The sequence below is a fragment of the Acanthamoeba castellanii genome (assembly GCF_000313135.1).
Source record: "Acanthamoeba castellanii str. Neff unplaced genomic scaffold scf7180000084776, whole genome shotgun sequence".
In the NCBI taxonomy this organism is placed as follows: Eukaryota; Discosea; order Longamoebia; family Acanthamoebidae; genus Acanthamoeba; species Acanthamoeba castellanii.
The window spans coordinates 112917-135368 of record NW_004457586.1 but is presented as its reverse complement, the minus strand read 5'-3'; the positions used below and the strand labels follow the sequence as shown (position 1 = coordinate 135368).

Sequence of the window (22452 nt, the reverse complement as noted above, 5' to 3'; positions counted from 1 at the left end):
GGGTCACGCCCAATCGCATTTCAGACCGGCTAAGTGGTCGTGTAATGATTGGGCGAGGTTGGCGGGATGTGCCCGGGTGTATGTGGTCGATCTGATGACAACCACTACGCGCACGAAGAGGGGACACGCGACGAACCGAAGGACAAACTGCAACGAAATCCTGGAGGTGGAAGGCGTGTGAGTGCGTTCAGCCCACCAGATACGGAGAGGACGAAAGACAAGAATACGGAGTTTTGGCAAGAGTGAAGGTGAAAAAAATGCACATCTTTAGAGCATGGTGCGGCGGCGTCCTCGCTTGGCCTATCGCTCTCTTCACTTGTTCGATTTTGGCGTTGGTGCTCCGGCACTGGTCTCCGCTTTTCCGGGCCTTGTGGTCAGACAGGGGCAGGAGCCGTGGCGGCTTGAGAGCCGCCCTTTGCGGCACCGTATTGGGATTATCAGTCAGGCTGCACGCACACGGCACATTAAGTACTTGGCTGTCAACCAGGGCACTGCAAACCTTCTGGCGGGATGTGGGAGTATGGGCAATGGTGTAGGAGTGGCTTTCATTTGGTTGGTCGCTGCACTCTTTTTGATCGAAGGGCTTCCCTTCAGCTATTCATGGAATGTCGACACAGCTGTTGTTTAATTTTAAATGACACAGGTAGATAACGAGCAGAGTGCGTTGTTACACGCAACTCGATCGTCAAAGGTAGGCCTATCTCCATCCTTACCCTCGTCCCCACTAGTGCTTGAATTAGCTTATTCACTGCCCTGCGTTTTTCGATCTTTTGACAAGATGATGCAGATGAGATCGCGTGCGGTAGTGATGGCAGCCCTCGCCATGCTGGCGATGGTTACTCTGGCCTTCGAGGCGCAGGCCTACGACTCGGCGTCGGCCGGCGACGCGGCCATCAGAGAGCAGTTCGATGCCTTCCTCGTGCGCTACGGCAAGCACTACGCGGCCGCGAGCGACGAGTACGAACACAGGCTCGGCATCTTCACCCACAACCTCGCCAAGATCGCTGCTCGTAACGCCAAGTATGCCGTACGTCTTTCCATTGATCTCACATAGATGAGAGAGATGTTGATTGAGATGTACATAAACTATTTCGATGCCCAGGGCAAGACGCAGCACGGCATCACCCAGTTCGCGGACATGACTCAGGAGGAGTTCCAGAACCGCGTGCTCATGCGCCCGCCGCCCCTGCCCACCGAAAAGCGCGTCCGTGGACCCACCTACGCCGGCCTCAAGGTTTGTACCACCACTTCATCTTCTATCGTTTCATCTTTCCCAATCCGACGGTTGGCCTACACACCAGCAGCTTTGCCGCCGCACCTCACCGTACGTTTATGTGACTCGCGTCTTTACCTCTGTGCAGGCCCCGACTTCGTTCGATTGGCGCAACAAGACGGGCGTCGTGACCCCCGTGTACAACCAGGGCCAGTGCGGTTCGTGCTGGTATGCTGTCGCGCCTTCCACCAGCTGCACTCGTTCTTCTCGTGAACGGCACAGCCGCAATAGCAATGAGGAGAACTGACGTCATGTTCGCTCGGGGCTGTGCAGGGCGTTCTCCGCGACCGAGAACATCGAGTCGCAGTGGGCTCTCGCCGGCAACAAGCTGACCGAGCTCGCCATGCAGCAGATCGTCGACTGCGATTCCACCGACTCTGGCTGCGGCGGCGGCTGGCCCTACAATGCCTACGAGGTGCCCTCTCTCCCCTCTGTCGAGGTCCGCGTGTGTCGTGTGCTGACGGGCGTAGGTGTGCCCTGCCACCGCATCTGAGTGCAGTACGTGATGTCGGCGCCGGGTCTGGAGCCTCTTGCCGACTACCCCTACACTGCGGCCGATGGCAACTGCGCCTACAACTCAGGCGAGGTGGTGGCCAAGATCTCTGACTGGACCTACACCACGACGGATCAGGACGAGCACCAGATGGTACACCTCCCCCCCCCAAGGGCTCGCCTGTCTTCGCTCTTTGGCTTCGCTCTTTTCTCACCTCTGGTGTGTGTTATGATGCGCAGGCCAACTACCTGGCCCAGCATGGCCCCATCTCTGTCTGCGTCGATGCTTCGCAATGGTCCCTCTACACCGGTACGGCTTTGGTCTGTCCACGCGTGCTGTGCGACTCGCGCGTCGCTACACACGTTGATGTGGGTTGCTGACACCTCTTCTGCGTCTGGTGCAGGCGGCGTCTACACCGCCGATGCGTGCACTACGTCCATTGATCATTGCGTGCTTGCAGGTAATAATTACAACTTGATACGAGCAGTGATCGAGTGACGTGGTGTTATTATGCTCTAGATATCAACATCATCTCATCACATCGTGTGGTTCACAACTGCAGTTGGCTACAACTTGGCTGCCAACCCGCCCTACTGGATCATCCGCAACTCGTGGGGCGCCGATTGGGGACTCCAGGGCTACATGTACCTCGAGTTCGGTCAGGACGCCTGCGCCGTCGCTCAGGTCTCCACGTCCTCCATCGTCTAAGGCGATGTTGGGTTTGTTGCAAACATCCCGTTACACATCATTCTTCCATTTTTGTACTCGAGTTGTGAACAACACGAACGAGCTGGCTGCACCAGAAGATGCCCCGCGTGGCGATAGTGGGTACTGCAGGCCGCAAGGGGCCGCTCATGACGGCCCAGCTCTTCGATCTCATGTTTGCGGAGGCCGAGCGCGTCATCACACAGACCTGGAGTCTGGAATGGCACGACGTCGATCTTGTAAGCGGAGGAGCCGCCTGGGCCGGTACAATCTGCTACACCCTCTTCTTAGAACCACCGCCAAGTCCTCTCTCGTCTGAAGGTCATCTGGCCGTGCTGCTTCTTCTTTCCTCACCTCTCCAGCGAGCCCCGGTCGCTCACGTTGCACATCCCCTGCGCGTGGGACGGCGACGTTCCCGCGTTCCACGACTCCGGGGCGAAGAACTGGGAAGACCAACCCGGGCAAGAGTGCCAACCTCCACCACAAGAAGTTCAGCCGCGCAACGAGAAGGGACTCCCTCGCCGACATCGCGATGGCACTCCACCTCGGGTGCCGGCTCGAGGTACACCGGGGATTTCCACGAGAGAAACTCCTTCATCGCCCAGGCCGACTACCTGCTGGCCTTCACCTGGGGCGCCACAGCGCCACTCGACGCGGGCACACTCGACACGTGGCAGAAGTGCAAGACCACGAAAGTACACGTCTCTCTGCACGATCTGCAGAGCCACGCTCCGCACGACAACACGCAAGACGGGCCTGATGCAAAACGGAGTGGAGAATAACTTGTTGTGTTGCCTCAGTGGGGTTAGCCCTTGGAGTGATGGAAGGAGTTCTTCTTCTCGAGGATCGTCTTCTTCTTGATCTCGCGCTCGTAGGCCGGTATCTTGGTGAGGTAGATGTCGAACACACGTATGACGTCGTCTCGCCCAACGTCCACCGCCATTTCCTGCGCGCCCACAACACAATGAGGCACGGAACAGAAGGAAGGAAGAAGAAGGGGGATGGTGGCGCGTGCTTACCTGCGCCGTTTTGCTCTTGGGGTTCGTGTTGTCTGGGTTGGTGCTGTGGATGGCAAGCGAGTCCCTCGCCCCGGCCTTGAACAGGGCTAAATGTCGAGCATTCAATGTTAGTGTTGTGTGTGTGTGTGTCAGCCAGGTAGGCAGGTAGGCAGGTACCAATGACGATGTCTGCGTAGCCTCCGTGTACGGCAAAGTGGAGCGCCTTCCATCCAAAGATGTTGCACTTGTTGACCTGCGCCCCCGCCTCGATGAGCTTGTTGGCGCATTCGAGGTGGCCGAAGGCGCTGGCCACCATGAGCGGCGTGTTCATGTTCTCCGTCGCCACGTTCACGTCCGCCCCACCGGCGATCAGCCACTCGATCGTCTGCATCGTTCAATCGGTTTTCGTGTTGGGCGTTAAACGTGATAAAGCAATCCCTTAACACCGGGCACTGATGGGCTTTACCTGCATGTGGCCGTATTGGGCGGCCACCATCAACGGGGTGGTGTCCTTCCGGAGGGTGTTCTTGATGTCGAAGATGGCGTTGTACTTTTCGCGCTCGAAGTGGACCACGTACATGTCCTCGTTGAACACGGGCTGCTCCTGCGCCTTCTTGGTCCTGCGCCGATTCACATCGCTGCCGGCTTCCACGAGCATGCCCACAATGTCGCTGCCCGGTCCGCTCTTACCTATGAAACCGGTCAATCACCGTGTGTGTGGTGTGTGTGTGTGTGTGTGCGGTGTGTGTTGACTTACCGCGCTTCACGGCCAGTTCGAGTGGCGTCTTGCCCGAGTGAGTGAACACGTTGGTGTCGGCGTCGCCGTCGAGGAGGATCTTCACGATATCGGGATAGCCCCTTCGGATGGCGATCAGCAGCGGCGCCTCCCAGCCCTTCCACATCTTCTTCTCCTTCTTCTTGAGCTCGTGGATTGTCACGCAGCCGAGCATGGGGTCGCGCTGCTGCTGGGCCTCCTTGTCCTTCGAGTCGCGCATGTCGCGACGCGTCACCGGCGGCGAGCGTGCCGGCCCCGCGCTCGCCAGCGGCGAGAGCAAGTGGGGCGAGCCCGACAGGGCGATCGGGCTCGGGGGCACGCCCAGCTGCGAGCCGTGCAGTCGGGGCGACGAGGGCGGCGAGGGCGAGCCGAACTCGCTCTGCGGCGCGATGAAGGCCGGCAGCGAGGTGTGGGAGTACCAAGGCGGCACCAGCGGGAGGAACTCGTCGGGGGTGGCGGCGGCGGGCGCCGCCGGCGTGTGCTGGGCGTGAAGGAGGTCGACGAGGCCGACGACGATGACGAGTAGCTGCCCCGTTGGTCCCGCTCCTCGTCCTCCTCCGATGTGGGCTGCTCTCGCTCTCGCTCCCTCTCCTTGTCCTTGCTGTCCTTGGTGCCGCCCTTGGAGGACTTCTGCTTGTCCTTGCCCTTGGTGCGCACGCGCGACTTGGGCTTGCTCTTGGAGGACCCCTTGGAGGACTTGCTGCTCCCCTTCTTCTTCTCCTTCTTCTCCTTCTCCTTGTGCTCGATGCCCACGCCCCAGCTCAGCATCGACATCGCGATGTTCTGTTCGGAGTTAAAATCAACACACGTGTGAAAGCATGGCCTCGACACCACCGCGTGCGGTGTTTGGTGGTGTGGTGTAGTGGTTGGTTAGAGGGGGGAGGCGCGGACCTTGTTGCCGGTGTAGAGGCTGAGGCACAGGTAGTGGTCGGTGAAGAAGAGCTGCCGCTTGAGGATGGGGTAGTCGTGGGCCATGCTGACGAACTTCTCGTGGTCCGAGTTCACGATCGTCTTCTCGAAGAGGTAGCGCAGCCGCTGCCGCAGTATGCCCTGCAATCGCGGGCACACCATGCCCTCCGTCACATGGTACAAGTGTTCTGTGTGTGTGTGTGTGTGTGTGTGTGTGAAGCGGAGCGGGTGAGCGATTCATCAGGTGCGTTGTAGCAGGAAGGAAGGAGCGCCGTACCGGTCTCTTCGAGGGACGAGGACTGGAGGTGGACGCAGAGGAAATCTTCGACCAGGTGGAGGAGGTCGGTGAAGCTGTACTGGTTGGCGCACATCAGCACGTCCACGGCGTTCTCCTCGTTGAGGATGATCTGCTGCGTGTAGAGGTACTCGATCGCGGCGTGGAAGACCCGCGGGTTGTCCACCTGAATGGTGATCGGCTCTTCGGGCTGGCCCTCCATCATCTCCGACTCGAGCATGCGCTGGAAAAACTCGGACCTCTGTACATACATCGCCAAGGTGAGTATCGAGTGGAAGATGAAGGCCGAGGTGGAGAGAGAGAGAGAGAAAGAGAGTGTGTGCACCTCTTTGAGTACAGCGGAAAAGACGTGGTACTCCTTGAAGAGGTCCTTGGTGGCGTTGTCCACGATGCGGAGCACGCGATCGCCAAAGTCGGACACGGCGCCCTTGGCCAGCTGCCTGACGTGCTTGTTGTCATCGTTGAACAGCCGCACCTATCATACAGACGCGACACGAAAGCGGCGTATGAGCTACTGGCCTCACGCATGGCTGGCCAATACAAGTCAAAGCTTGTAAGAGGGCGTACCAGAATGCGCAGCAAGCCGTATACTCCCTCGATGTTCACCTTGTTCTCCTTATAGTAACGAAGTCGAGCGATCACCCAGGCCAAGACTCGGAATCTATTGACCGCACACACACGACACGCACGAGACGTCATCATGCGAGCTACCGGGGGGGGGGAGCAAAAACGAGGAGACACACGGTGGGGAAGAGTATATAGTACCGTATGTGCAGGGAGTAGGGTCCGGAGTGGTCGTTCAGAACGTGGTTGAAGAGTGAGATGATGTCCTTGTCCCCGTCGGGAGGGATATTAGGTGGCAGCTTGGCCAACACGCCAGCCGTCTGCAGGCGCGCAGATGAGGGAAGGAATCGCAAGCTGCACCGCAGCAGACCCAGCGCAGGTGGACAGGCGGGTTCCTGCGTTGTGTGGACCACTTCTCGGTCAGCGAGGGGCGCGGCTTATGCCACTGTCTGGCGGGCTGGGAAGCAGCGCCAGCATACCTCGACCAAGGCTCTCACGAGAGCCTGCGCCGACTCCACGTAGTCGCCGCACCACAGGAAATACTCGCCAAAATCGAGAAAGAGCTTGCTCAGCAGCTGATCCCTGTTGACGGTGTGCGGAGTGAGTGGCTCTAGTTTTGAGGGCTGTCTCATGGGGAAACTCGCGTACCTGAGGCCCACGGTGGAGGTCGACGAAACGGTGGAGGGTGATGGAACAGCGTCATACTGGTGCGAATGCGAAGAGTCGAGCCTGGACTCGATGTCGGCAAACTCCAGCACGTCTATACATCGCTGGTAGAGTTCCAGCACGTCGTTGTGGTAGTTCACCTCCGCATAGATTTTGCGTGCCGATCTGGTGCGTTCGCACACGGTCAGTCACACCGCACACGAACGAGCGAGACTCAGCCATCGCACCACATGCGCTCGATGTCGAGTACGGGTACCTGGAGAACCACGTCTGCGATTCGGTTCTGATCTCTGACGAGGAGGGTGAGCGCGGAGGAGTGGAGGAAGCGTGGGAACTGGTCCGGGGCGTTCGCGTCTGTCTGGTGGCTACTGGCAGTGCCATCATCTCCAACCACCTGTGTGTGTGTGTGTGTGTGTGCATACACGTCAGAACGGCTCAGCTGTGCTACCACGAGTGGTGAGATGGGACATACTCAGCGAGGTTCTTGGTAGTCTTGGCTTCGCATCGAATGTGGAGGTTGTGGCTCTTGCGATCCTTCATCTGGCTGTGGTAGCCCGCATCGGGACTCCCGGTGGCCAGCGGCGGGTCGGTGGAGTTGAGGTAAAAGCCGCGCTCGTAGAGGATGTGCTTGAGGAGATACAGCTCCTCGAGGTGCCGCTGGAGGATGCGGAAGGCGGCGTGGTCGTTGCGGCCGCGTACGCTCTTGACCAGCACCAGCAGGTCGGACGTCTCGTAGAACTGAATGTTGGCCCTGATCTCGGCCTCGGTCAGCTCCTCGATCTTCTTGCGGTAGAGCTCCTCGCGTGCGCGCCAGTTCACGCAAAAGCTCGACTCGGGCCGCTCCTCCTTGGGCGGCCACCGACTCTGCTGCTGCGGCGGTGATGACGATGGCGCCTGCTGATACTGCTGCTGCTGTTGGTGCTGTTGGCGCTCCCTGCTCTTGCGCAGCGCTTCCGTCTCCGCGATCTCCTTCTTGATCTCGTGGCGGCCGTCCTTTTGCATGAACCTGTCGATCCAACTTCTCTTCTTCTTGGGCTGCGGCGATGCCGAAGCTGATGACGGTTGCGAGTCCTCGCCTGTGCCCAGTAAACGTTTAGGCACATGTACAATTAAAATTTTTCTTTCTGCCTTTATTTATAATAATAATGAAAATAATTATATTATAATAGTAAAAGAATGGAATTGATTGTCAAGAGGAACGGGTACCGTCATGAGGCGGAAACATGGCGGGTCCTCGTCCCTCGCGCCCAGGCGAAGATCGGGAGTAGCCAAGAGAAGTCAAGGCACCCTCGCCCATCATCTTGTAAAAGATTCCGCTGCTGGAGATCTCCTCATCGGACCCTGGTGGCTTCTTGAGGCGGTTGCTGGGCTCCACCCTCTTGCTGGGGCTGGTGCCCTCGTCCGTGAGGTTTCGATCCATTGATATGATCGAGCATGTCGACAGAGAGGATCCTGACGTCGAAGAGGTGGAGGAGCTCAAGTCCCGCCAGCCTGGCGAAATCGATTCCATCTATGCTGCTGGCACGTCTTTATCAAATGGGGCAGCAGGATCCGGAGAGCAACAGGGCTCGAGACGGAACCCTAACCCGCCCCCTTTGGATCACTTCGCTCGTGGCGAAAAGGCTTCGTGTCCTTCCTGTTCGTTCTCGGTTCGACGAATACACGTGCGCAACAGTCCTGCCTGCCTAGTCCACGAATTGGGCCTCTAAGTTTCTTAGAGAGGAAAAAGAATGTAATCAAAAAGAAATTACAAAAGAAAGAACGAAAATCAAAAAATTCAATAAAAACAGAATTGGCGCGAAGATCGTGAGCAGGATGGAACGCGCATGGGAGGTGGTTACAGCCGCGCTGGCTCCTCGTACAAATTTGCAAGCAGGAGGTTCGCTACGAGATGCAATTGGTACGTCTTGGTACTCTAGATTTTTTTCCCCCATTTTCCATCTCCTGACCATGCGTGTAGGTGCTAGTCTGGCAGTCTTGCGAGAAGAGGAAACGCTGGCAAGGCTGCTCGTGGAGTGGTACTGGGGTACTACTCAGCGCTTGCCTCTTCCAAGATTCAGCTAGTGTGTTAACATCAGCTGTTGCAGAACAGCTGTCGGCACGCAGCACAGTAGAGCTCGGTTCTATTCCATTCATTACTGATGCTGGTGTTCGGAGCTTAGAGGTACGTTCTCCTACACGCCGCCCTATGGGTTGCTCATTGCTGACACACCAGTACTGCCAGGAAGCAAAGCGCAAACTTGGCAAGGACGAGCTCGATGAATGGGCGGAAGCGCGTCTGGTGGAAGTCGTGGACCACGTCAAGCATCAACAAGATGTCAACACAGTCATCGAACTGTTGCAAACAGAGTTGGGCCTTAGTGATGCGTATGCGCCGCTCCATCATTCATGCCACTTGCCGCCTCCTCGCTCACTCTGGCTCCCGTCCTTGATCTCAGGACCCATCTGTTTGCGCGGTTCGAGATCTTCAGCCAGCTGCAGCTGATCACCGAAAAGCCAGCCATTCGCGAGGCGCTCTTCTACTGCCTGCGAAGGCGATTCGTCATCTACAGCAGCAAATGGATTAAAGCGCACGAGGACGAAGCAGAGGACGAGGAAGCGGACCACGATGAGCAAAACGGCGAGAATGAGGAGATGGACTACAACGACGGGAGGGAAGTAAACGCAACCCATGGTATAGACGCACTACTGGCCATGGCATCGCAGGAGGTCTGCGAGGAGATCGTCACAGAGGTTGTGTTCGAGGAAACCGAAAGCCGAGTGGTATGCGCGCCCTAGCTTTTGTCTCGTGATTCAGTCCGTCGATCTGACATATCTTGCGCGCAAACCGACAGAACTCTGCGTGCAAGGCAGTGTTCGACAGTTCCGTGCTTCCCTCCATGTTGCGTTGGCTGGCCGGCGCTGCTCTTCAGTGGATGGCCCTCACCCTGCGCCGACCACTGTCTTCGCTAGAGCAATGGAAGGCTCGCCTCGAGTCGCACCTCTATCAAATCATCGCCACGCTCAGGTAACACTGCAGCTTCCAGAGACAAGCCACTCTTGGTTATGTACTAACAGTCGTCTTCCTATCCTGGGAAAGGACGAACGAGTTGTTTGACATCATTGTGGACTATCCAGACAGCGTACCTGCCCTGCTCGACCTCAAGGAGAGTCTGGCAAGGAGTGATCAGCATCTCGAGCTGGTGTCTTCGCTGACCCAAACGTACACCTCGTTTTAACCATTACCCGTGCGGAGTATGCATTGAACGTGTTCTCACCTTACGAACAGGCTCTCAAGACGATTGTTGCATAGTGGAGCAAGCACGAACGACATAATCGATACCTATGTGTCCACCATCTGCTCGCTGCGTTTGCTCGACCCCACCTCGGTGCTATTGGATGCGATCCGTCCCCCTATTGCGGCCTATCTCAGGTATGGCAAAGCAATCACATACAAAAGCAGCTTGGCTCACTCCTTGACTGACCCTTTCCAGGGGACGAGATGACACCATGCGCTGCGTCGTAAGCACTGTTACAGGGGACACGAATCCCGAGCTTTACGAGGAGCTGGGGCACGCTGAAGCAGAGGTGCACGATGATTACGACGAAGAAGAGAACACCGAACCTGATGATGACGAAGGTACTGAAAGAGAGATCTCTTTCTCTCCCTCCCTCCCTCCTCTCTGCTCCGCTCTAACTCATGTCGACGCCTCGATTGACACCATGCCTTCCTCTAGGTGCCAGTTGGACGCCAGCACCCATTCATCCAGATATCGAAATCGCAGACGACGCTGCTCGACAGATGGACACTGTATCTCTTTTGGTCCAGATCTATGGCTCCGATGATCTCTTCATCCAGGTAAGTCGCTTACAATGGTACCGCCGACTCAGCACGTGCAAGCTTTAATATTTCTACTTACGCAGGAGTTCCGCACCATGCTTGCTTCACGACTACTCGCGATCACAGATTACAACACCGACAAGGACGTACGTGTGCACCCTGAACTTTGCTCGGTCTCATATGCTTAACCAAGGCCTCCCTCGCTACCTCTAGTACCATAACTTGGAGTTGCTCAAATTGCGATTCGGCGAGACTCGTCTGCACGAATGCGAGATCATGCTACAGGACATGTCCGAATCACGACGTCTCAACACCAACATCAACAAGACGATACAGGCGAAGGCACCCACAGGTATTGCTTTTGTGCCGAGCATCCCCTCCCCCGGGTATCCTGCTCACGCAGTGCGACACAATGCAGAGACGGGTGAGGCCTTGCTCGACACCACGATCATTTCTCCGATGTTCTGGCCCACGCTACGCGAAGATGAGCTTACTCTTCCCGCGCCCATACAAAGGTTCTCATTTCTTCCAGTGGGCTACGTACCCCAACCAGCACAGCGCGTTCTTACCTCCGACTGTCGCTACAGTTCGATGGAAAGCTACGAAAAGGAGTACCAGGCCGTCAAGGCGTCGCGCAAGCTCTGCTGGCGCCCTGCTCTCGGTACCGTTGAAGTAGAGCTGGAGGGGCCCCACGGCGCACAATCATTCAGTGTCTCCCCGCTTCAGGCTGCCATCATCTACCTTTTCCAAGACCAAGGTACTCCCCTTCAGAGCCCTCCTTGGCTGTGTGGACCGTGCTTAGGCCAACGCGCAACAGAAATATGGCCAATCGAGGAGCTGGCGGAGAAGCTCGGCACCACCAGCGAGGTGGTGCGCAAGGGTGCGGGCTACTGGGTGGCTAACGGAGCCCTGAGGGCCAGCTTCCAAGGTCGCTCCCTCGTGTATGAGGTGTCCTTCGGCGAAGAGGTCAACCCGTCGGGTGAAGGTACGTGCTGGCGATCAGCCTTTGACGATGTCTTTGCTTCCCATGCTCACGCTATCCATCATCACCATAACGCGCCTAGGCGTGGTGGCCGACGAAGAGGGCGAAGGACTCGCAGAGGGAGATGAGGCCGATGAAGAGATGTGGACCATGCTCGAAGAGTTCATCAAGGCCATGCTCATGAACCTGGAGCGACTGCCCGCGGACCGTATCCAGGAGATGCTGGCCATGACCTCCGACTCCTACGACAAGAGTCTCTCGGAGCTCGTCCAGCACCTGCAGACCATGATCGCCGCCGATGTAGTGACCTTGGACGTTGACGGCAACTACGCCCTCAAGCGCAATTAAGGTGGTTCTCCTTCGCCCTCCTCTCCCCTTATGTCTTCTTTCTGGATCGGGGGATGTTGCGCGAACAGGTGGCCGGATAAATCCGGACAATCCCGCCGGCAAACGAGCTTGAAAAGGTAAGTCGAGGGTTGGTCACTTCACCTTCTTGCCCGCGTACGGTGCGAACCACGAAGCTACAGCTCCGCTCGACTTCCGCTACAAGACCCAAGCGACCTTCACTTCTCGATATGGAACCATCGCGCGACAAGGACTGTGGGGGAGGTGATGGTGAGCCCGAGAACCCGCGCACGGTAGGCGAGAAGGAGGCCTGCTATGAGAGCTTGAAGCGAGCTGCCGGTACTTCTGCCCTCTCGCTCCGCTTGGTATCGGTTCGAGAAGTCCAACGCTAACGCCACGTTCTCCTAGAGAAACTGATGAAGGGTCAAGTAACGTCGCATACCGACATGAGGCTGCTCGAGCACAAGCTCAGCAAGTCAGAGGGCATCATTCGAGACCAGGCCGACTGCATCGCTAAGTACTCAGAGCGGAACGTAAAGCTAACGACTATGCTCGAGCATCAGCAGAAGCTTCTGTCGTCTCTCGAGTTCGAGGTCAAGACCACGCAGACCATGTGCAACTGCATCAAGGAGACCGTGACTACATTTGGCGAGAGAGTTCAATCAGGTACTGCTCCTTCCTCACGCTTTAGTCTCGCAGCAGTCGGTAATTTTCTTTTACGTTCTGCAGCGAATGAAGATGTAAGCGTCACCGCGAAGCAGATGAAGCTGCAGGAAGAAGCGGTTGCCTCTCTGGAAGCCGAAGCGAGGCTTGTATTGCAATGGAAGACCGAGCACCTGAAGAAACTGACGGAGCGTACGTATCGAGCACTTCAGTCATACCGTTCAACACTCATCCGTTCGTCTGCTAGTCGACGAGAGCGCGAAGCAGCGTAAGCGAGCAATTGGGCAGCTCGAAGCTGCGCTCGAGCAGTCGAAGCGTACGCTCTCGCAATCTGACCAAGACAAAGGTTCGTTCTTGGCACCTGCGCAACTGAAAGACAGACCAGTGCTCACAATCTCTTACGGCAGGTCGCTTGCAAGGCCAGATTGCTGCCGAAGCCGAAGCGATGACCAAGCTCACGTCGAAGGCTACACACTACCGAAACTCCTTAAAGCAAGTTCAATCCGTGCTCTCACAACATCAAGAGACAGTGGCCAGTCTTCGTGCTGCCCTTGAGGAGAGCACAGTCAAGGGCAATGGCCTCTCGCAAGCCCTCAAGGAGCAGGCTGAAACAGCGGTACCGGTCGATCTCTCCCTCACTCTTCGGAAGCCTCTTCGCTGATGCGCTCCCTTCAGGAAAGGGAGCGAGACGCCTTGCTCGGCCAACAGGCCGACTTAACGAGCCAAATCGAGGTTCTGCGTTGTCAAGTGGACACCCTCAGCCAAAGCAACGATGCTCGCAATGCTGAGATAGCTAGCCTCAACGAACAGCTACGTGCCTCTGAAGAGCAGCTTGAGCGTCAACAGGAGCGGTACGTAGGTCTCTTGGTTTCTCTTCTTCTAGTCGTTATCGAGGCTCACTACGCTGTTTAGGTTCGACCACTTAACGGCGAGAACAATGACCTGAGAGCTTCCAAGGGCGACCTTCTGGCTGAGCTGCAAGAACTAAAGCAGTGGCTCGACTCGTCGAAGGAGCAGACTGCGCGGTTGGCAAGTGAAAGGGACGAGCAAGCGTTACTGATCCTCGAACTACAAACCGAATCGGCCGAAGTCCGGTCACTCTTCGAGGGCGAGCAAGCGGAACGCAAAAAGGTACCTTAAACATACACCGACGTCGACACAGTCAGTTGTTGACCCTACCTTAAGGCAGAAGAGGTTGCTGCTGAGATGCGGGCACGGCTGGAGCACCAGCAAGCTGCAACGGCTCTCGTAGAGAGCGACCTCGGCTCGCTTCAGGCAGGAAGCGCGAACATGCTTCACGAGGTCCAGCTGCTTCGCGGAGAGCTGCTCGATCACGAAGCCACTAAGAAGCGAGCCTGCGACCTGGAGGTACCGCGTTACGTGCTCGAAAGATCTTCTCTTTCTTCCGCTTACTCAGTTTGCTCTTTAGTCAAGATTGGGCGCTGCCACAAGCAACCTCGATGCGCTCCAGAAGACCGTCGCGTCCGCTCACGAGGCACGCGCAAGAGTCGAGGAGGAACTGCAAGCGAAGACCGACGAAGGCAGGAAGCTCGCCACTCTCTTGGACGAGGCTCGTCGCAATAACGAAGTGCTGGCAAGTGCTGTGAGGCAAGAAGAGCGCAAGCTCGAGGAGATCGGTGACCGTCTGAATATGGTACGCATCCCGCTGATTCCCATCGGCAATTGACCAACCACGTTAACCGACGCACTCGCTCGCAGGAGCAAAACAGGGCCGACGAAGCCTTCGCACAACTCAGCGCCGAGCGTGATGCGAAAGAGCGGGAGCTCAAAAAGCAACTCCAGAAGCTGCAGGAGACGCTACACGAGAAGGTGCCTTGACCTTTTGCCCTCGTCACGGATTGCATTTCACTCGTCCTTTACTGTGCTACCCACAATAGGAAAGAGCCATTCAAGAGCATCTGCTGACTCTCGAGAGATCCAAGTGCACCATGGCCGAGGAGCTCCTACGCCAGGCAGCTGTCGCCGAAGAGGAGAGGACCCAGCTCACCATGAAGATCACCAGAATGGAGGAGGCGAGAGGAGCTCTGGAAGCGAAAATCGTCGCGCTACAGCAGCAAGGGCAGGACGAAGGTGCTCTGCTCTACTCGCGCACTGCCCTACACACAAAGAGGCACTCGCAAGTTATAACGGACATTTGCTAGCTCCTGTAGCGAAGGTGAACATAACCCAGGTTGGCAGAGACCTGCCGGCGTGCCCCGATCCGTCGAACGAGTCCGAAGAGGAGAAGGAGGAAGAGTCCACACCCGACACGAAGAAGCGTAGACGCCTGACCCCGGTGCGCAGAACGACCAAGAAGGTACAGCAGCACGATGAAGCTCGCGCGATATCACCATCAGCACTGAGCGTGTGAGTGTGCAGGCACCGACACCGACGGCGAAAGCGCGTAAGGCCACCAGTAAGACCATCGATGGCGAGCAGGAGACACCCATTACAGGCCCGAAGGCGAAGAAGGTGCGCCCTTGGGCTTTTGCGTATCCTTGTGGTGTTCGCGACTGACATACTCTCCTTTCGCGCAGGTGATCAGGAAGCGCCGTCTCCCGCTGCAGAAGACCAAGGCCAAGAAGGCAGCCGACTTGTTCGACGACGTGTTCGCCTTCCACTCGGGCTCGGACTGAGCCACCACACTGAACGCTTTCGCCGCACCGGCTGCCTCAGCAGCCCCGTTCAGCCTCCCACCCCCTCCTCTCGCGGTTGTCAAGTAAGTGTACATTTCGACGCAACCCGTTCGGTAAACCCCAAACACAGCCCTGGCGGCAGCGGCAAGCCAACCTTCGTCCACAGCATTTCACATCAATGAGGCTGACTGTGGCCCAGCCGAGTCTCTGCTTATAATTAGGAGGCCAGCTTGTAGGCGCCGTAGATCGGGAGACCGATGGCCAGCGCGGGGATGCCCAGGCCTGATGAAGGAAGGGGCGTGGGTGTGAAAAGCAGGCCCCGGTGAGAGGGGAATGGAGAAGGGGAGTCGACGCACCGATAACGATGGGCGTGACCACGACCACGCCGGCGGCCACTCCGACGCCGATGCCGGCGTAGGCGCCGTACTTGGTCCAGTGGGAGGACCAGTTCTGGAGGCCCTTGCACTTGCCAGTCGAGAAGTGGTCGTAGCTCTGGAACTCGCCCATACAGATCCAGCAGAATTGATCTAACACGCATGTTCAAATGAGCCATCACACACGTAAGGGCGCATGCGAGCGGGGGCGAACGTACAGCGACAGCCCTGGCACGTCATGTGGTTGCACCCGTCGTTCTTCTGGATGGGCGTTTTGCACTTCGGGCAGGGTCGAGCTTTCTTCTTGATATACCGCTCGGCCTGTTGAACAAGCCGAGAGTGAGTGGGGGCAGTAAACTACGTTGAATGCGATGCGGGCCAGTAGCAACTAACCTTCCTCTCCGCACGGGTCATCTTCTTCTTGCCCTTTTGCGCTTGGCGTCTAGCTCGCTCGCAGGTGATTCCCTCGTGCCACTCCAAGTTGCACTTCCAACAGAACTCGGTCGCTGGACGAACCAGGAGACCTTGAATTAGCCTGCAAAGTTGGCTGAGCCGGTGGGGGAGCGTACAGCACGATGAACACTTCATGTGGCAATCTTCTTCTGAGCCATGCGCTGCCGTCTCACAGCCAATCCTGAGGAAAACCAGAACAAGAAAGAGTTAGCAGGAGTGCCTGGCTTGGTGAGGCGGAGCGGCAAGGCCGTACTTGGGGCACCAGCGCACGGTGGGATCGTTGCGGAGGGAGGCCAGCAGGTAGAACTGCTGGTACCTCACGAACTGCTTGTTGGTGAGGATGTTCTTGAGATCGTCCTCCTCCACCTATGTTCACACCACAGCACGCACACACGGCGCCCGGCGGATGGACCGCATCAGCCTCTGTGAGCCGCCAAGGTACGAACCGCTGGGAGGAGAGAGGCGTACAGCAGCAGCGCAGGTGGGGTTGGGGCAAGTCAGTTTGAGCACTTTGCCGTCGTTGATCAGCCTGCTCGTCGGATGGGAACCTCGTTAGACGGTTGGCCGCAGCGAACGCACAAATGAAGGCCTAAGGGGGGAAGGGGCAAGCGATTCGCACACGTCGTAGTTGCCTCTGAGGCAGGCCTTGCAGTAGAGACACCCACACTTCAGCTGGTATCCACGCTTGCCCGGCCACCTGAACACCATACACACGCGCCCTCGCCGTCAACACCTACACCGAGGCCAAAGGCGAGGCGCGCGACGAGGTTGATGTTCTCCGGCTGGCAGTAGTATAGAAAAAAAAAATACCAGAAGTCGTCCATGCAAATGAGGCACTCCTTCTCCTCCTTGCCCTCGTGGTCTTCATCGTCCTCCTCGTCCAGATCTGCGCCCCACCAGAAGAGAGAGAGAGAGAGAGAAAGTGAGCTACGACGAGAGAGAAGAGGTTGGGGGGGTGGCGAAGCTGCGTACCGTCCTCCTCTTCGGACTCCTCCTTGGTGTCCTCGTGCTGCTGCCGTTGCTGGTCCTCCTCCCACGCGTGGTAGTCAAAACTGAAACCCGCGAATTCGTCCTGCGCAGGATCGGAGTACTGACTGCACGTGCGAGCAGCGCCCCCCGGTTACCACCTGCGCATTGCTCGTAGGGGGGGAGTAATGCTTACGCGACGATGGTGGCCTCGTAGGCCTTGATGGCGTCGGTGATGCTCTCGTGGAGCATCAGCAATGTGCCCAAGCGCTCGGGTTCGTCGATGTGCTGGTCGATGAGCAGCTCGAGCTTGGAAATCATTTGACCGAAGTTGCCTGCGTCGTTCGAACACGCACACAACACGCACACACGAGTGGTGAGTGCGGGGGAAAGGCCGAGCAGCGCTGGGGAGCGCGATGTGTGCGGTGGGTACCCAGGTGGATGCTGATGACGTTGGTCTGCGCCGGGGTGAGGCGCGACTGTTGTCCCTGCTCCAGGATCTGCTGGAACGACTGCACCTGCTCGTTGATCGCCGAGGCACGCAGGTCGGGACCTCCCGCCTGGTCCTGTTGTCGTGTGTGTGGTGTGTGTGTGTGCGGTGGTGCGTGTGCGTGTGCGGTCGGTGTGAGCAGCTATATACCGGCGGGCGCCGCAGGGCACGTACGTGGCCGATCAACTGGGACACGCGCAGCGGCTGCGCGGGACCCGAAGAGCCGCCCACGTCGTCGCGCATCCCCTCCAGCCGGGTCGAGTTCCTGCACAGCGTGCGGTGGTGGTGCGGTGGTGATGGTGGGGTGGTGGTGGTGGTGGTGACGGTCAGGAGAGGCAAGCTTTGAGCTGTGGGCAGTAGACCACACAAGCAAGGCGCTCGCGAGCAAGCACACAGAAGGGGGAGGGAGGGAGTGAGCGGGGTGGTACGGTGGGGATGAACCGTGCCTGATGTTGCTCGAGGAGAAGATGGAGGCGGGCGCGAAACCCGGCTCGAGGGCCACGCTGCGCCGCCGCTGCCGCTCGTCATTGTTCTCCTTGTGCTCCCGCTCCCAGGCGCCTTCGGACTAAAATAAATAATAATTTTTAAATTAAAATTAAAAAAAGGAAATAAATATTGTTCGGCCGAGAGATGCACGACGACGAGGACGAGGTCACGTCGGGAGTACCGAGATGGAGGCGCGTTGGCCGTGCTGCAGGTACGACCTGACCAAGGAAAGATCCTCGTCCTCTGAATTGGATGAGGTAAGGTGAGAATGTGTACTACTGGCGCTTGCCCAAAGGGTGCTTCGTCTACCTTCCTTGCTGCCGAACGCTTCGTACAAGCTCGAAGATGAGGACGAAAGGTCTCTCGATGCCCTGTCTCGCCTATTGAACATGGTTCAATTGAATGAAATCACTTCAAACTTGAGCTTGTTGTGGCCTTCTTCAGCTGCCGAACGAGGAGTTCTCTTTTCGGGTTTTCGTTTTCACTACCATCGCCTAGCAACCTCCAGCGCCTATCTGTAAATCGTTGGGTGAACGTCGCATCAGCAGTCCTCGGTAGCTTAGTTGGTAGAGCGCACGGCTGTTAACCGTGAGGTCGCAGGTTCGAACCCTGCCCGGGGAGCTTCTTTTTGGATCAATTTTTCGCTTGCATTCATAATTGCTGCCTTATGGCCCAAAGAGGGACTCGGCTCCGTCGATGTACATCTCTGTGCCGGTAATGTGGTCTGCCTTCTCCGACAGCAAGAAGTGATTGAGGTGTGCCACCTGCAGGGCTTTTGCTCCCTTTTTGCCAGTCAATGGGATTGTCCCTGCACGGTCTTGTGTTAGCCAGTGAAGCCATAACAGGCAGGTGGCCAATGGTGAGGACTCACCTTCAGGGTATTCAGATGGCAGTCGGATCCCTTCAGCCTTCCTTCTATTGGCACACATTGCTGTTTCAATGTAACCTGGGCACACTGCATTCACTCTGATCTTGAACTGAGCTAGCTCCACTGCCAGCATCTTCACCATGGCGACCTGACCAGGTGTGTTAGTATGCATGTCAACTGGAAGTGGTGGGGAGAAGCCAACCTGGCCGGCCTTGCTGGCTGAGTACGCCGTGGCACCGGTGTTGAGGAAGGTGCGAGTGCCATTGATGGACGAGGTGAGCACTATCGATCCTCCCTTTTCCTTCATCAAAGGTACAGCATACCTTGAGGCGAGGGTGCACATTGAATTTAAATGTTAGAACACAAATGAAACGAACTGTGCAATGGAGACGCACTTGATCGTTAGGAATGAGCCCAGGAGGTTGACGTTGATAGTGCTCATGAATTCAGCAGATGTGAGTTCCTCTATCGGTGCCCAAGTGCCGTTCGTTCCCGCATTTGCCAGCACACAGTCCACTTGGCCTTCACCAGGGTTAGCAAGGTGGCGTCTACGCGGGGGGGGGTGTCGTACCAAACTTCTCTCGCACCTGCTCGTAGAACTTGATGGTGTCGACCTCGCTGCTCACACTCCCAGCAAACGTGAAGCACTCGGTGCCCATCGAGTTTTCAATCTCCTGCTTCACCTCGCGCAGTCGCTGTTCCTCCGTGTCGAAGATGGCCACCACGGCGCCCTCTTTCGCTAGTACCACCGCCGTCGACTTTCCAATACCGCTGCCTCCGCCGGTGATCACCGCCACTTTGCCTTCCATCGCCATTGTTGTTATTGCTGCTGCTGATGTTGTTGTTTGCGAGTGTGTGTGTGTGCGTGAGCGCGGGCATGTCTTAACTGGGTCTTTATCTATGGCAGTTCCAGGGAACAATGCAGGCAGAGGGCCGGGCAAATTTCGGTGGAAAAACGTTCGCATGGCAGCAGCGAGCAATAACCAATCGGGAGAGAAGATCAGTCCAGCGAGAGACCACATCGACGTCGACATTCCTCGGTACCCAAGGCTGGGTTGTCCGGCAGCATAGCCCTGAGGTCCTCCACCGAGGAGATGTTGAGTCCTCCCAGGGACGCGCCCACAATCTGACAGGGCACAAAGTGAGGAGCAGGCGCAACAATGTGAAGGAGTGGAGAGTGAGAACGCACCGCAGTGGGCAGTCCGAAGAAGTTGGAGGCGATGGTGGAGACGCCGGGGTCCTCGTTGTTGAAGCCGGCGACGAAGACGGCCGGCTCGCAGTTCATGTTCTGCTCAAAGTGGATGGCGCCCTGGGGGAACACCACCGCCATGCCCTGCGTCACGTTGGTCATGACGAACTCATTCCCGTTCTCCATGAAGAAGCCCGCCTCGAACGCGCCCTGTGCGTCCACATTCCTTATGAGATCCACGAACCAACCTGCGCTCGAGCGGCTAGAGGAGAGCGTACACTCGCAACGAAGTTGAACTCGGTGGCTCGGGGGTGGGTGTGGGGCAGGTTGATGCCGCAAGGCCCGAGGTAGCCCACGGTCATGGCGACGCCGTTACCGATGAGGGCGGGGAAGTTCCGGGCGGTGGCGGCCACAGTCTTGCCGCCCCGGCCCTCGGACACGCCCAGTGTTCCTCTGAAGTCGAAGATGAAGTCATCGCCAAGAGCATTCACCCTGTCCACCTGGGAGGCAGCGGTCTTCAAGGTGGTGATCAGGGCTGTATTGGGGCTGGCGGCTGGGCTGGCGGCGCGGCTGGCGGCGGGGCTGGTAGTTTGTGCTGCAAAAGGCAGGCCTGAGATGCCGGTTCACACACGTCCAGAAGAGCGAGAGGGCATACCTGAAGCCAACGCAAGAGCGCAGAGCAGCAAGAGGAGGGAGAACGACGAGAGCTGCATGATGTCCGAGTGGTGGTCAAGTGCTGAGCTCTCTGATCCCTGCCTTTTATCCAAGCTGCCCCACCCCTCTAGTTGGTCTGTGTGTGACCGAGTTTGCGACCAAAACCCCACCAGGCCACAGGGAGTGCCCAATCCCTGCCCGGGGCTACCCTGGAATTTCATCTCTCGCAGAAGATGAGAAGGACGACAGCGGCCCTGTCCCTGCAGGGGCACCGCAGGGGGCTTGGCAGCTGCCGCGCTGGGGGCTTCGTACGGAGGTTGGCCACTTCGCTGAGCCCAAGCAGCGCCTTTTTCACCCCAGAGCAGAAGGCCCAGTTTCAGGACGACGGCTTCCTGGTAGTGGATAGATTGATCGACCCCAGCCTGGCCGAGGCCATTAAGAACCGCTTCCCCCTTCTCTTCAGGTGCCCCCCTCACATCCACGTTTCTTCTATTTAATTATTTATTTATTAATTTATTGAAAGGGGTGAGTTCGACACTGGGGTGTACCCTGACGAGTGGCACTGGCGAGAAGGCATGGGCCGCGATGACGTCACCCGCGAGATCGTGAACAGCGTACGCTGCCACCCTACCTAGGATCGCTGACTCACTGGATAATGAAGCGCTGCATTTTTGCTGTTGTGGACGTTCAACAGTGGAAGAGCGACTACACGATTGCGTCGGCGGTGCTGAGTGAGCGCCTGGGGCGGTTGGCAGCGGAGCTAGCCGGATGGATGGGCACCAGGGTGGGCCAAGACGATATATGGTGGAAGCCGCCGGGCACCAAGGCTGTCTCCTTCCACCAGGTAGGGGCCTGAGCTCGTCTGGAGTTACTTGTCTCGTCTTCACCAAAGTTGAATGCTGACCTGTCTGCTCACTTGCGTGCGGCCCTCTAGGACGCTCCGTACTTTGACTTCCTCAATCCTGTACGCTTTCGTTTCGTGTGTGTTTCTGGTCGCTCGTGAGAGCTCGCACTCACACTTCGACATGCACCAGCGCCGAGAGCTGATCACCTGTTGGATAGCCTTGGATGACACCTCGCGCACGGCGGGAACGCTTGAGTACGTGAGGTACGGCTGCTTCTCTTCGCACGCGCAATTCCTCTTCCCATGGCCCCACAGCTACACGCGCTCACGTCTTGCCGAGTGCAGAGGTTCGCACAAGTGGCCACAAGAGAGCAAGATGCTGCAGAACGCATTCTTCACCGCCCAAGACTATCGCGCATCGCTTGACCACGTACAGGGCGCTCCTGAAGCCTCTTTCCCTGTAGTGTTTTCCAACATTGATTGATGTTGCTGATCTCTACATGTGGCTTCACATCACAGACGGCCAAGCATCTGGGATTGCCGCGACCTGAAGTGGTGCCCGTCGAGGTCCCGGCTGGCGGCGCGGCCTTCCACGTACGCTCCCTCAACAACGGCCCTAGCCCGCCCTCACACCACCTCACCACCCGAGTAAATGAATGCAGAGTGGGCCGACTTGGCACGGCTCGGGTCCCAACACGGACAAGACCAGAGTACGGCGGAGCCTGGCCATTCACTTCCTCCCCAGCCACGCCACCTTTCAGCCTACCGGCGTTGGGGTACGCTCCCGCCTTTCTTCTTCTCCCAACCCTGTTGAGCTGTCGCGCTGAAGAGACATGCCTTCACGCGCACACAGTATATCTACGGACGATACAAGAAATGGGGCTCGGTGGAGATGGAGGAGACCTTCTTCCCCATCACCTACCGCCACGACGGATACCGCTCGCCTTTCCTCGCCTCCTACTGCTCCACCACGCTCTGAACCGAGTTCTGCCGCGCACACCACG

At 57.6% G+C, this 22452-nt stretch overlaps 10 protein-coding genes across 10 annotated transcripts; 5 read left to right on the top strand and 5 right to left on the bottom strand.

The window, feature by feature from the left end:
• Positions 1-781: 781 nt before the first annotated feature.
• On the top strand, positions 782-2474 carry ACA1_277940 (cysteine protease 5, putative; the record flags this gene model as incomplete). The annotated part of the gene is made up of 7 exons (XM_004344556.1): positions 782-1027; positions 1103-1234; positions 1362-1426; positions 1547-1688; positions 1773-1919; positions 2006-2075; positions 2329-2474. 7 exons carry the CDS (start codon positions 782-784, stop codon positions 2472-2474), a joined length of 948 nt encoding a protein of 315 aa, XP_004344606.1.
• Positions 2475-3276: 802 nt separating this feature from the next.
• ACA1_277930 (ankyrin domain protein) lies at positions 3277-3860 on the bottom strand (the record flags this gene model as incomplete). Its single annotated transcript, XM_004344555.1, has 3 exons — positions 3277-3417; positions 3491-3576; positions 3647-3860. The coding sequence occupies 3 exons, from the start codon at positions 3858-3860 to the stop codon at positions 3277-3279; spliced, it is 441 nt and encodes a 146-aa protein (XP_004344605.1).
• Positions 3861-3908: 48 nt separating this feature from the next.
• Positions 3909-8098, bottom strand: ACA1_277920 (BTB/POZ domain containing protein; the record flags this gene model as incomplete). Its single annotated transcript, XM_004344554.1, has 15 exons — positions 3909-4159; positions 4227-4623; positions 4664-4686; positions 4747-4850; positions 4873-5027; positions 5136-5341; positions 5431-5689; positions 5774-5923; positions 6016-6109; positions 6214-6332; positions 6492-6594; positions 6661-6843; positions 6935-6961; positions 7151-7754; positions 7885-8098. The coding sequence occupies 15 exons, from the start codon at positions 8096-8098 to the stop codon at positions 3909-3911; spliced, it is 2889 nt and encodes a 962-aa protein (XP_004344604.1).
• A 471-nt stretch (positions 8099-8569) lies between these two features.
• ACA1_277910 lies at positions 8570-11828 on the top strand (the record flags this gene model as incomplete). Its single annotated transcript, XM_004344553.1, has 13 exons — positions 8570-8578; positions 8894-9045; positions 9117-9441; positions 9513-9685; positions 9758-9880; positions 9971-10090; positions 10152-10297; positions 10428-10516; positions 10582-10644; positions 10712-10884; positions 11086-11255; positions 11316-11483; positions 11563-11828. The coding sequence occupies 13 exons, from the start codon at positions 8570-8572 to the stop codon at positions 11826-11828; spliced, it is 1977 nt and encodes a 658-aa protein (XP_004344603.1).
• Positions 11829-12271: 443 nt separating this feature from the next.
• Positions 12272-14327, top strand: ACA1_277900 (uncharacterized protein; the record flags this gene model as incomplete). Its single annotated transcript, XM_004344552.1, has 9 exons — positions 12272-12491; positions 12555-12680; positions 12736-12834; positions 12896-13104; positions 13164-13343; positions 13401-13619; positions 13674-13856; positions 13918-14142; positions 14208-14327. 9 exons carry the CDS (start codon positions 12272-12274, stop codon positions 14325-14327), a joined length of 1581 nt encoding a protein of 526 aa, XP_004344602.1.
• A 110-nt stretch (positions 14328-14437) lies between these two features.
• Positions 14438-15124, top strand: ACA1_277890 (uncharacterized protein; the record flags this gene model as incomplete). The annotated part of the gene is made up of 4 exons (XM_004344551.1): positions 14438-14579; positions 14660-14784; positions 14868-14960; positions 15026-15124. The coding sequence occupies 4 exons, from the start codon at positions 14438-14440 to the stop codon at positions 15122-15124; spliced, it is 459 nt and encodes a 152-aa protein (XP_004344601.1).
• Positions 15125-15341: 217 nt separating this feature from the next.
• ACA1_277880 (IBR domain containing protein) lies at positions 15342-18284 on the bottom strand (the record flags this gene model as incomplete). Its single annotated transcript, XM_004344550.1, has 16 exons — positions 15342-15406; positions 15481-15651; positions 15717-15819; positions 15892-16004; positions 16068-16132; positions 16205-16317; positions 16420-16480; positions 16571-16648; positions 16762-16837; positions 16924-17045; positions 17114-17252; positions 17351-17483; positions 17582-17672; positions 17836-17972; positions 18075-18136; positions 18203-18284. 16 exons carry the CDS (start codon positions 18282-18284, stop codon positions 15342-15344), a joined length of 1611 nt encoding a protein of 536 aa, XP_004344600.1.
• An 832-nt stretch (positions 18285-19116) lies between these two features.
• Positions 19117-19576, bottom strand: ACA1_277870 (oxidoreductase, short chain dehydrogenase/reductase superfamily protein; the record flags this gene model as incomplete). The annotated part of the gene is made up of 2 exons (XM_004344549.1): positions 19117-19283; positions 19333-19576. The coding sequence occupies 2 exons, from the start codon at positions 19574-19576 to the stop codon at positions 19117-19119; spliced, it is 411 nt and encodes a 136-aa protein (XP_004344599.1).
• Positions 19577-19761: 185 nt separating this feature from the next.
• On the bottom strand, positions 19762-20663 carry ACA1_277860 (spherulin, putative; the record flags this gene model as incomplete). Its single annotated transcript, XM_004344548.1, has 4 exons — positions 19762-19887; positions 19951-20160; positions 20229-20545; positions 20606-20663. The coding sequence occupies 4 exons, from the start codon at positions 20661-20663 to the stop codon at positions 19762-19764; spliced, it is 711 nt and encodes a 236-aa protein (XP_004344598.1).
• Positions 20664-20837: 174 nt separating this feature from the next.
• Positions 20838-22427, top strand: ACA1_277850 (PhytanoylCoA dioxygenase (PhyH) superfamily protein; the record flags this gene model as incomplete). The annotated part of the gene is made up of 9 exons (XM_004344547.1): positions 20838-21067; positions 21128-21218; positions 21299-21448; positions 21539-21568; positions 21639-21712; positions 21794-21878; positions 21968-22042; positions 22111-22224; positions 22302-22427. 9 exons carry the CDS (start codon positions 20838-20840, stop codon positions 22425-22427), a joined length of 975 nt encoding a protein of 324 aa, XP_004344597.1.
• Between the last annotated feature and the right edge of the window lie 25 nt (positions 22428-22452).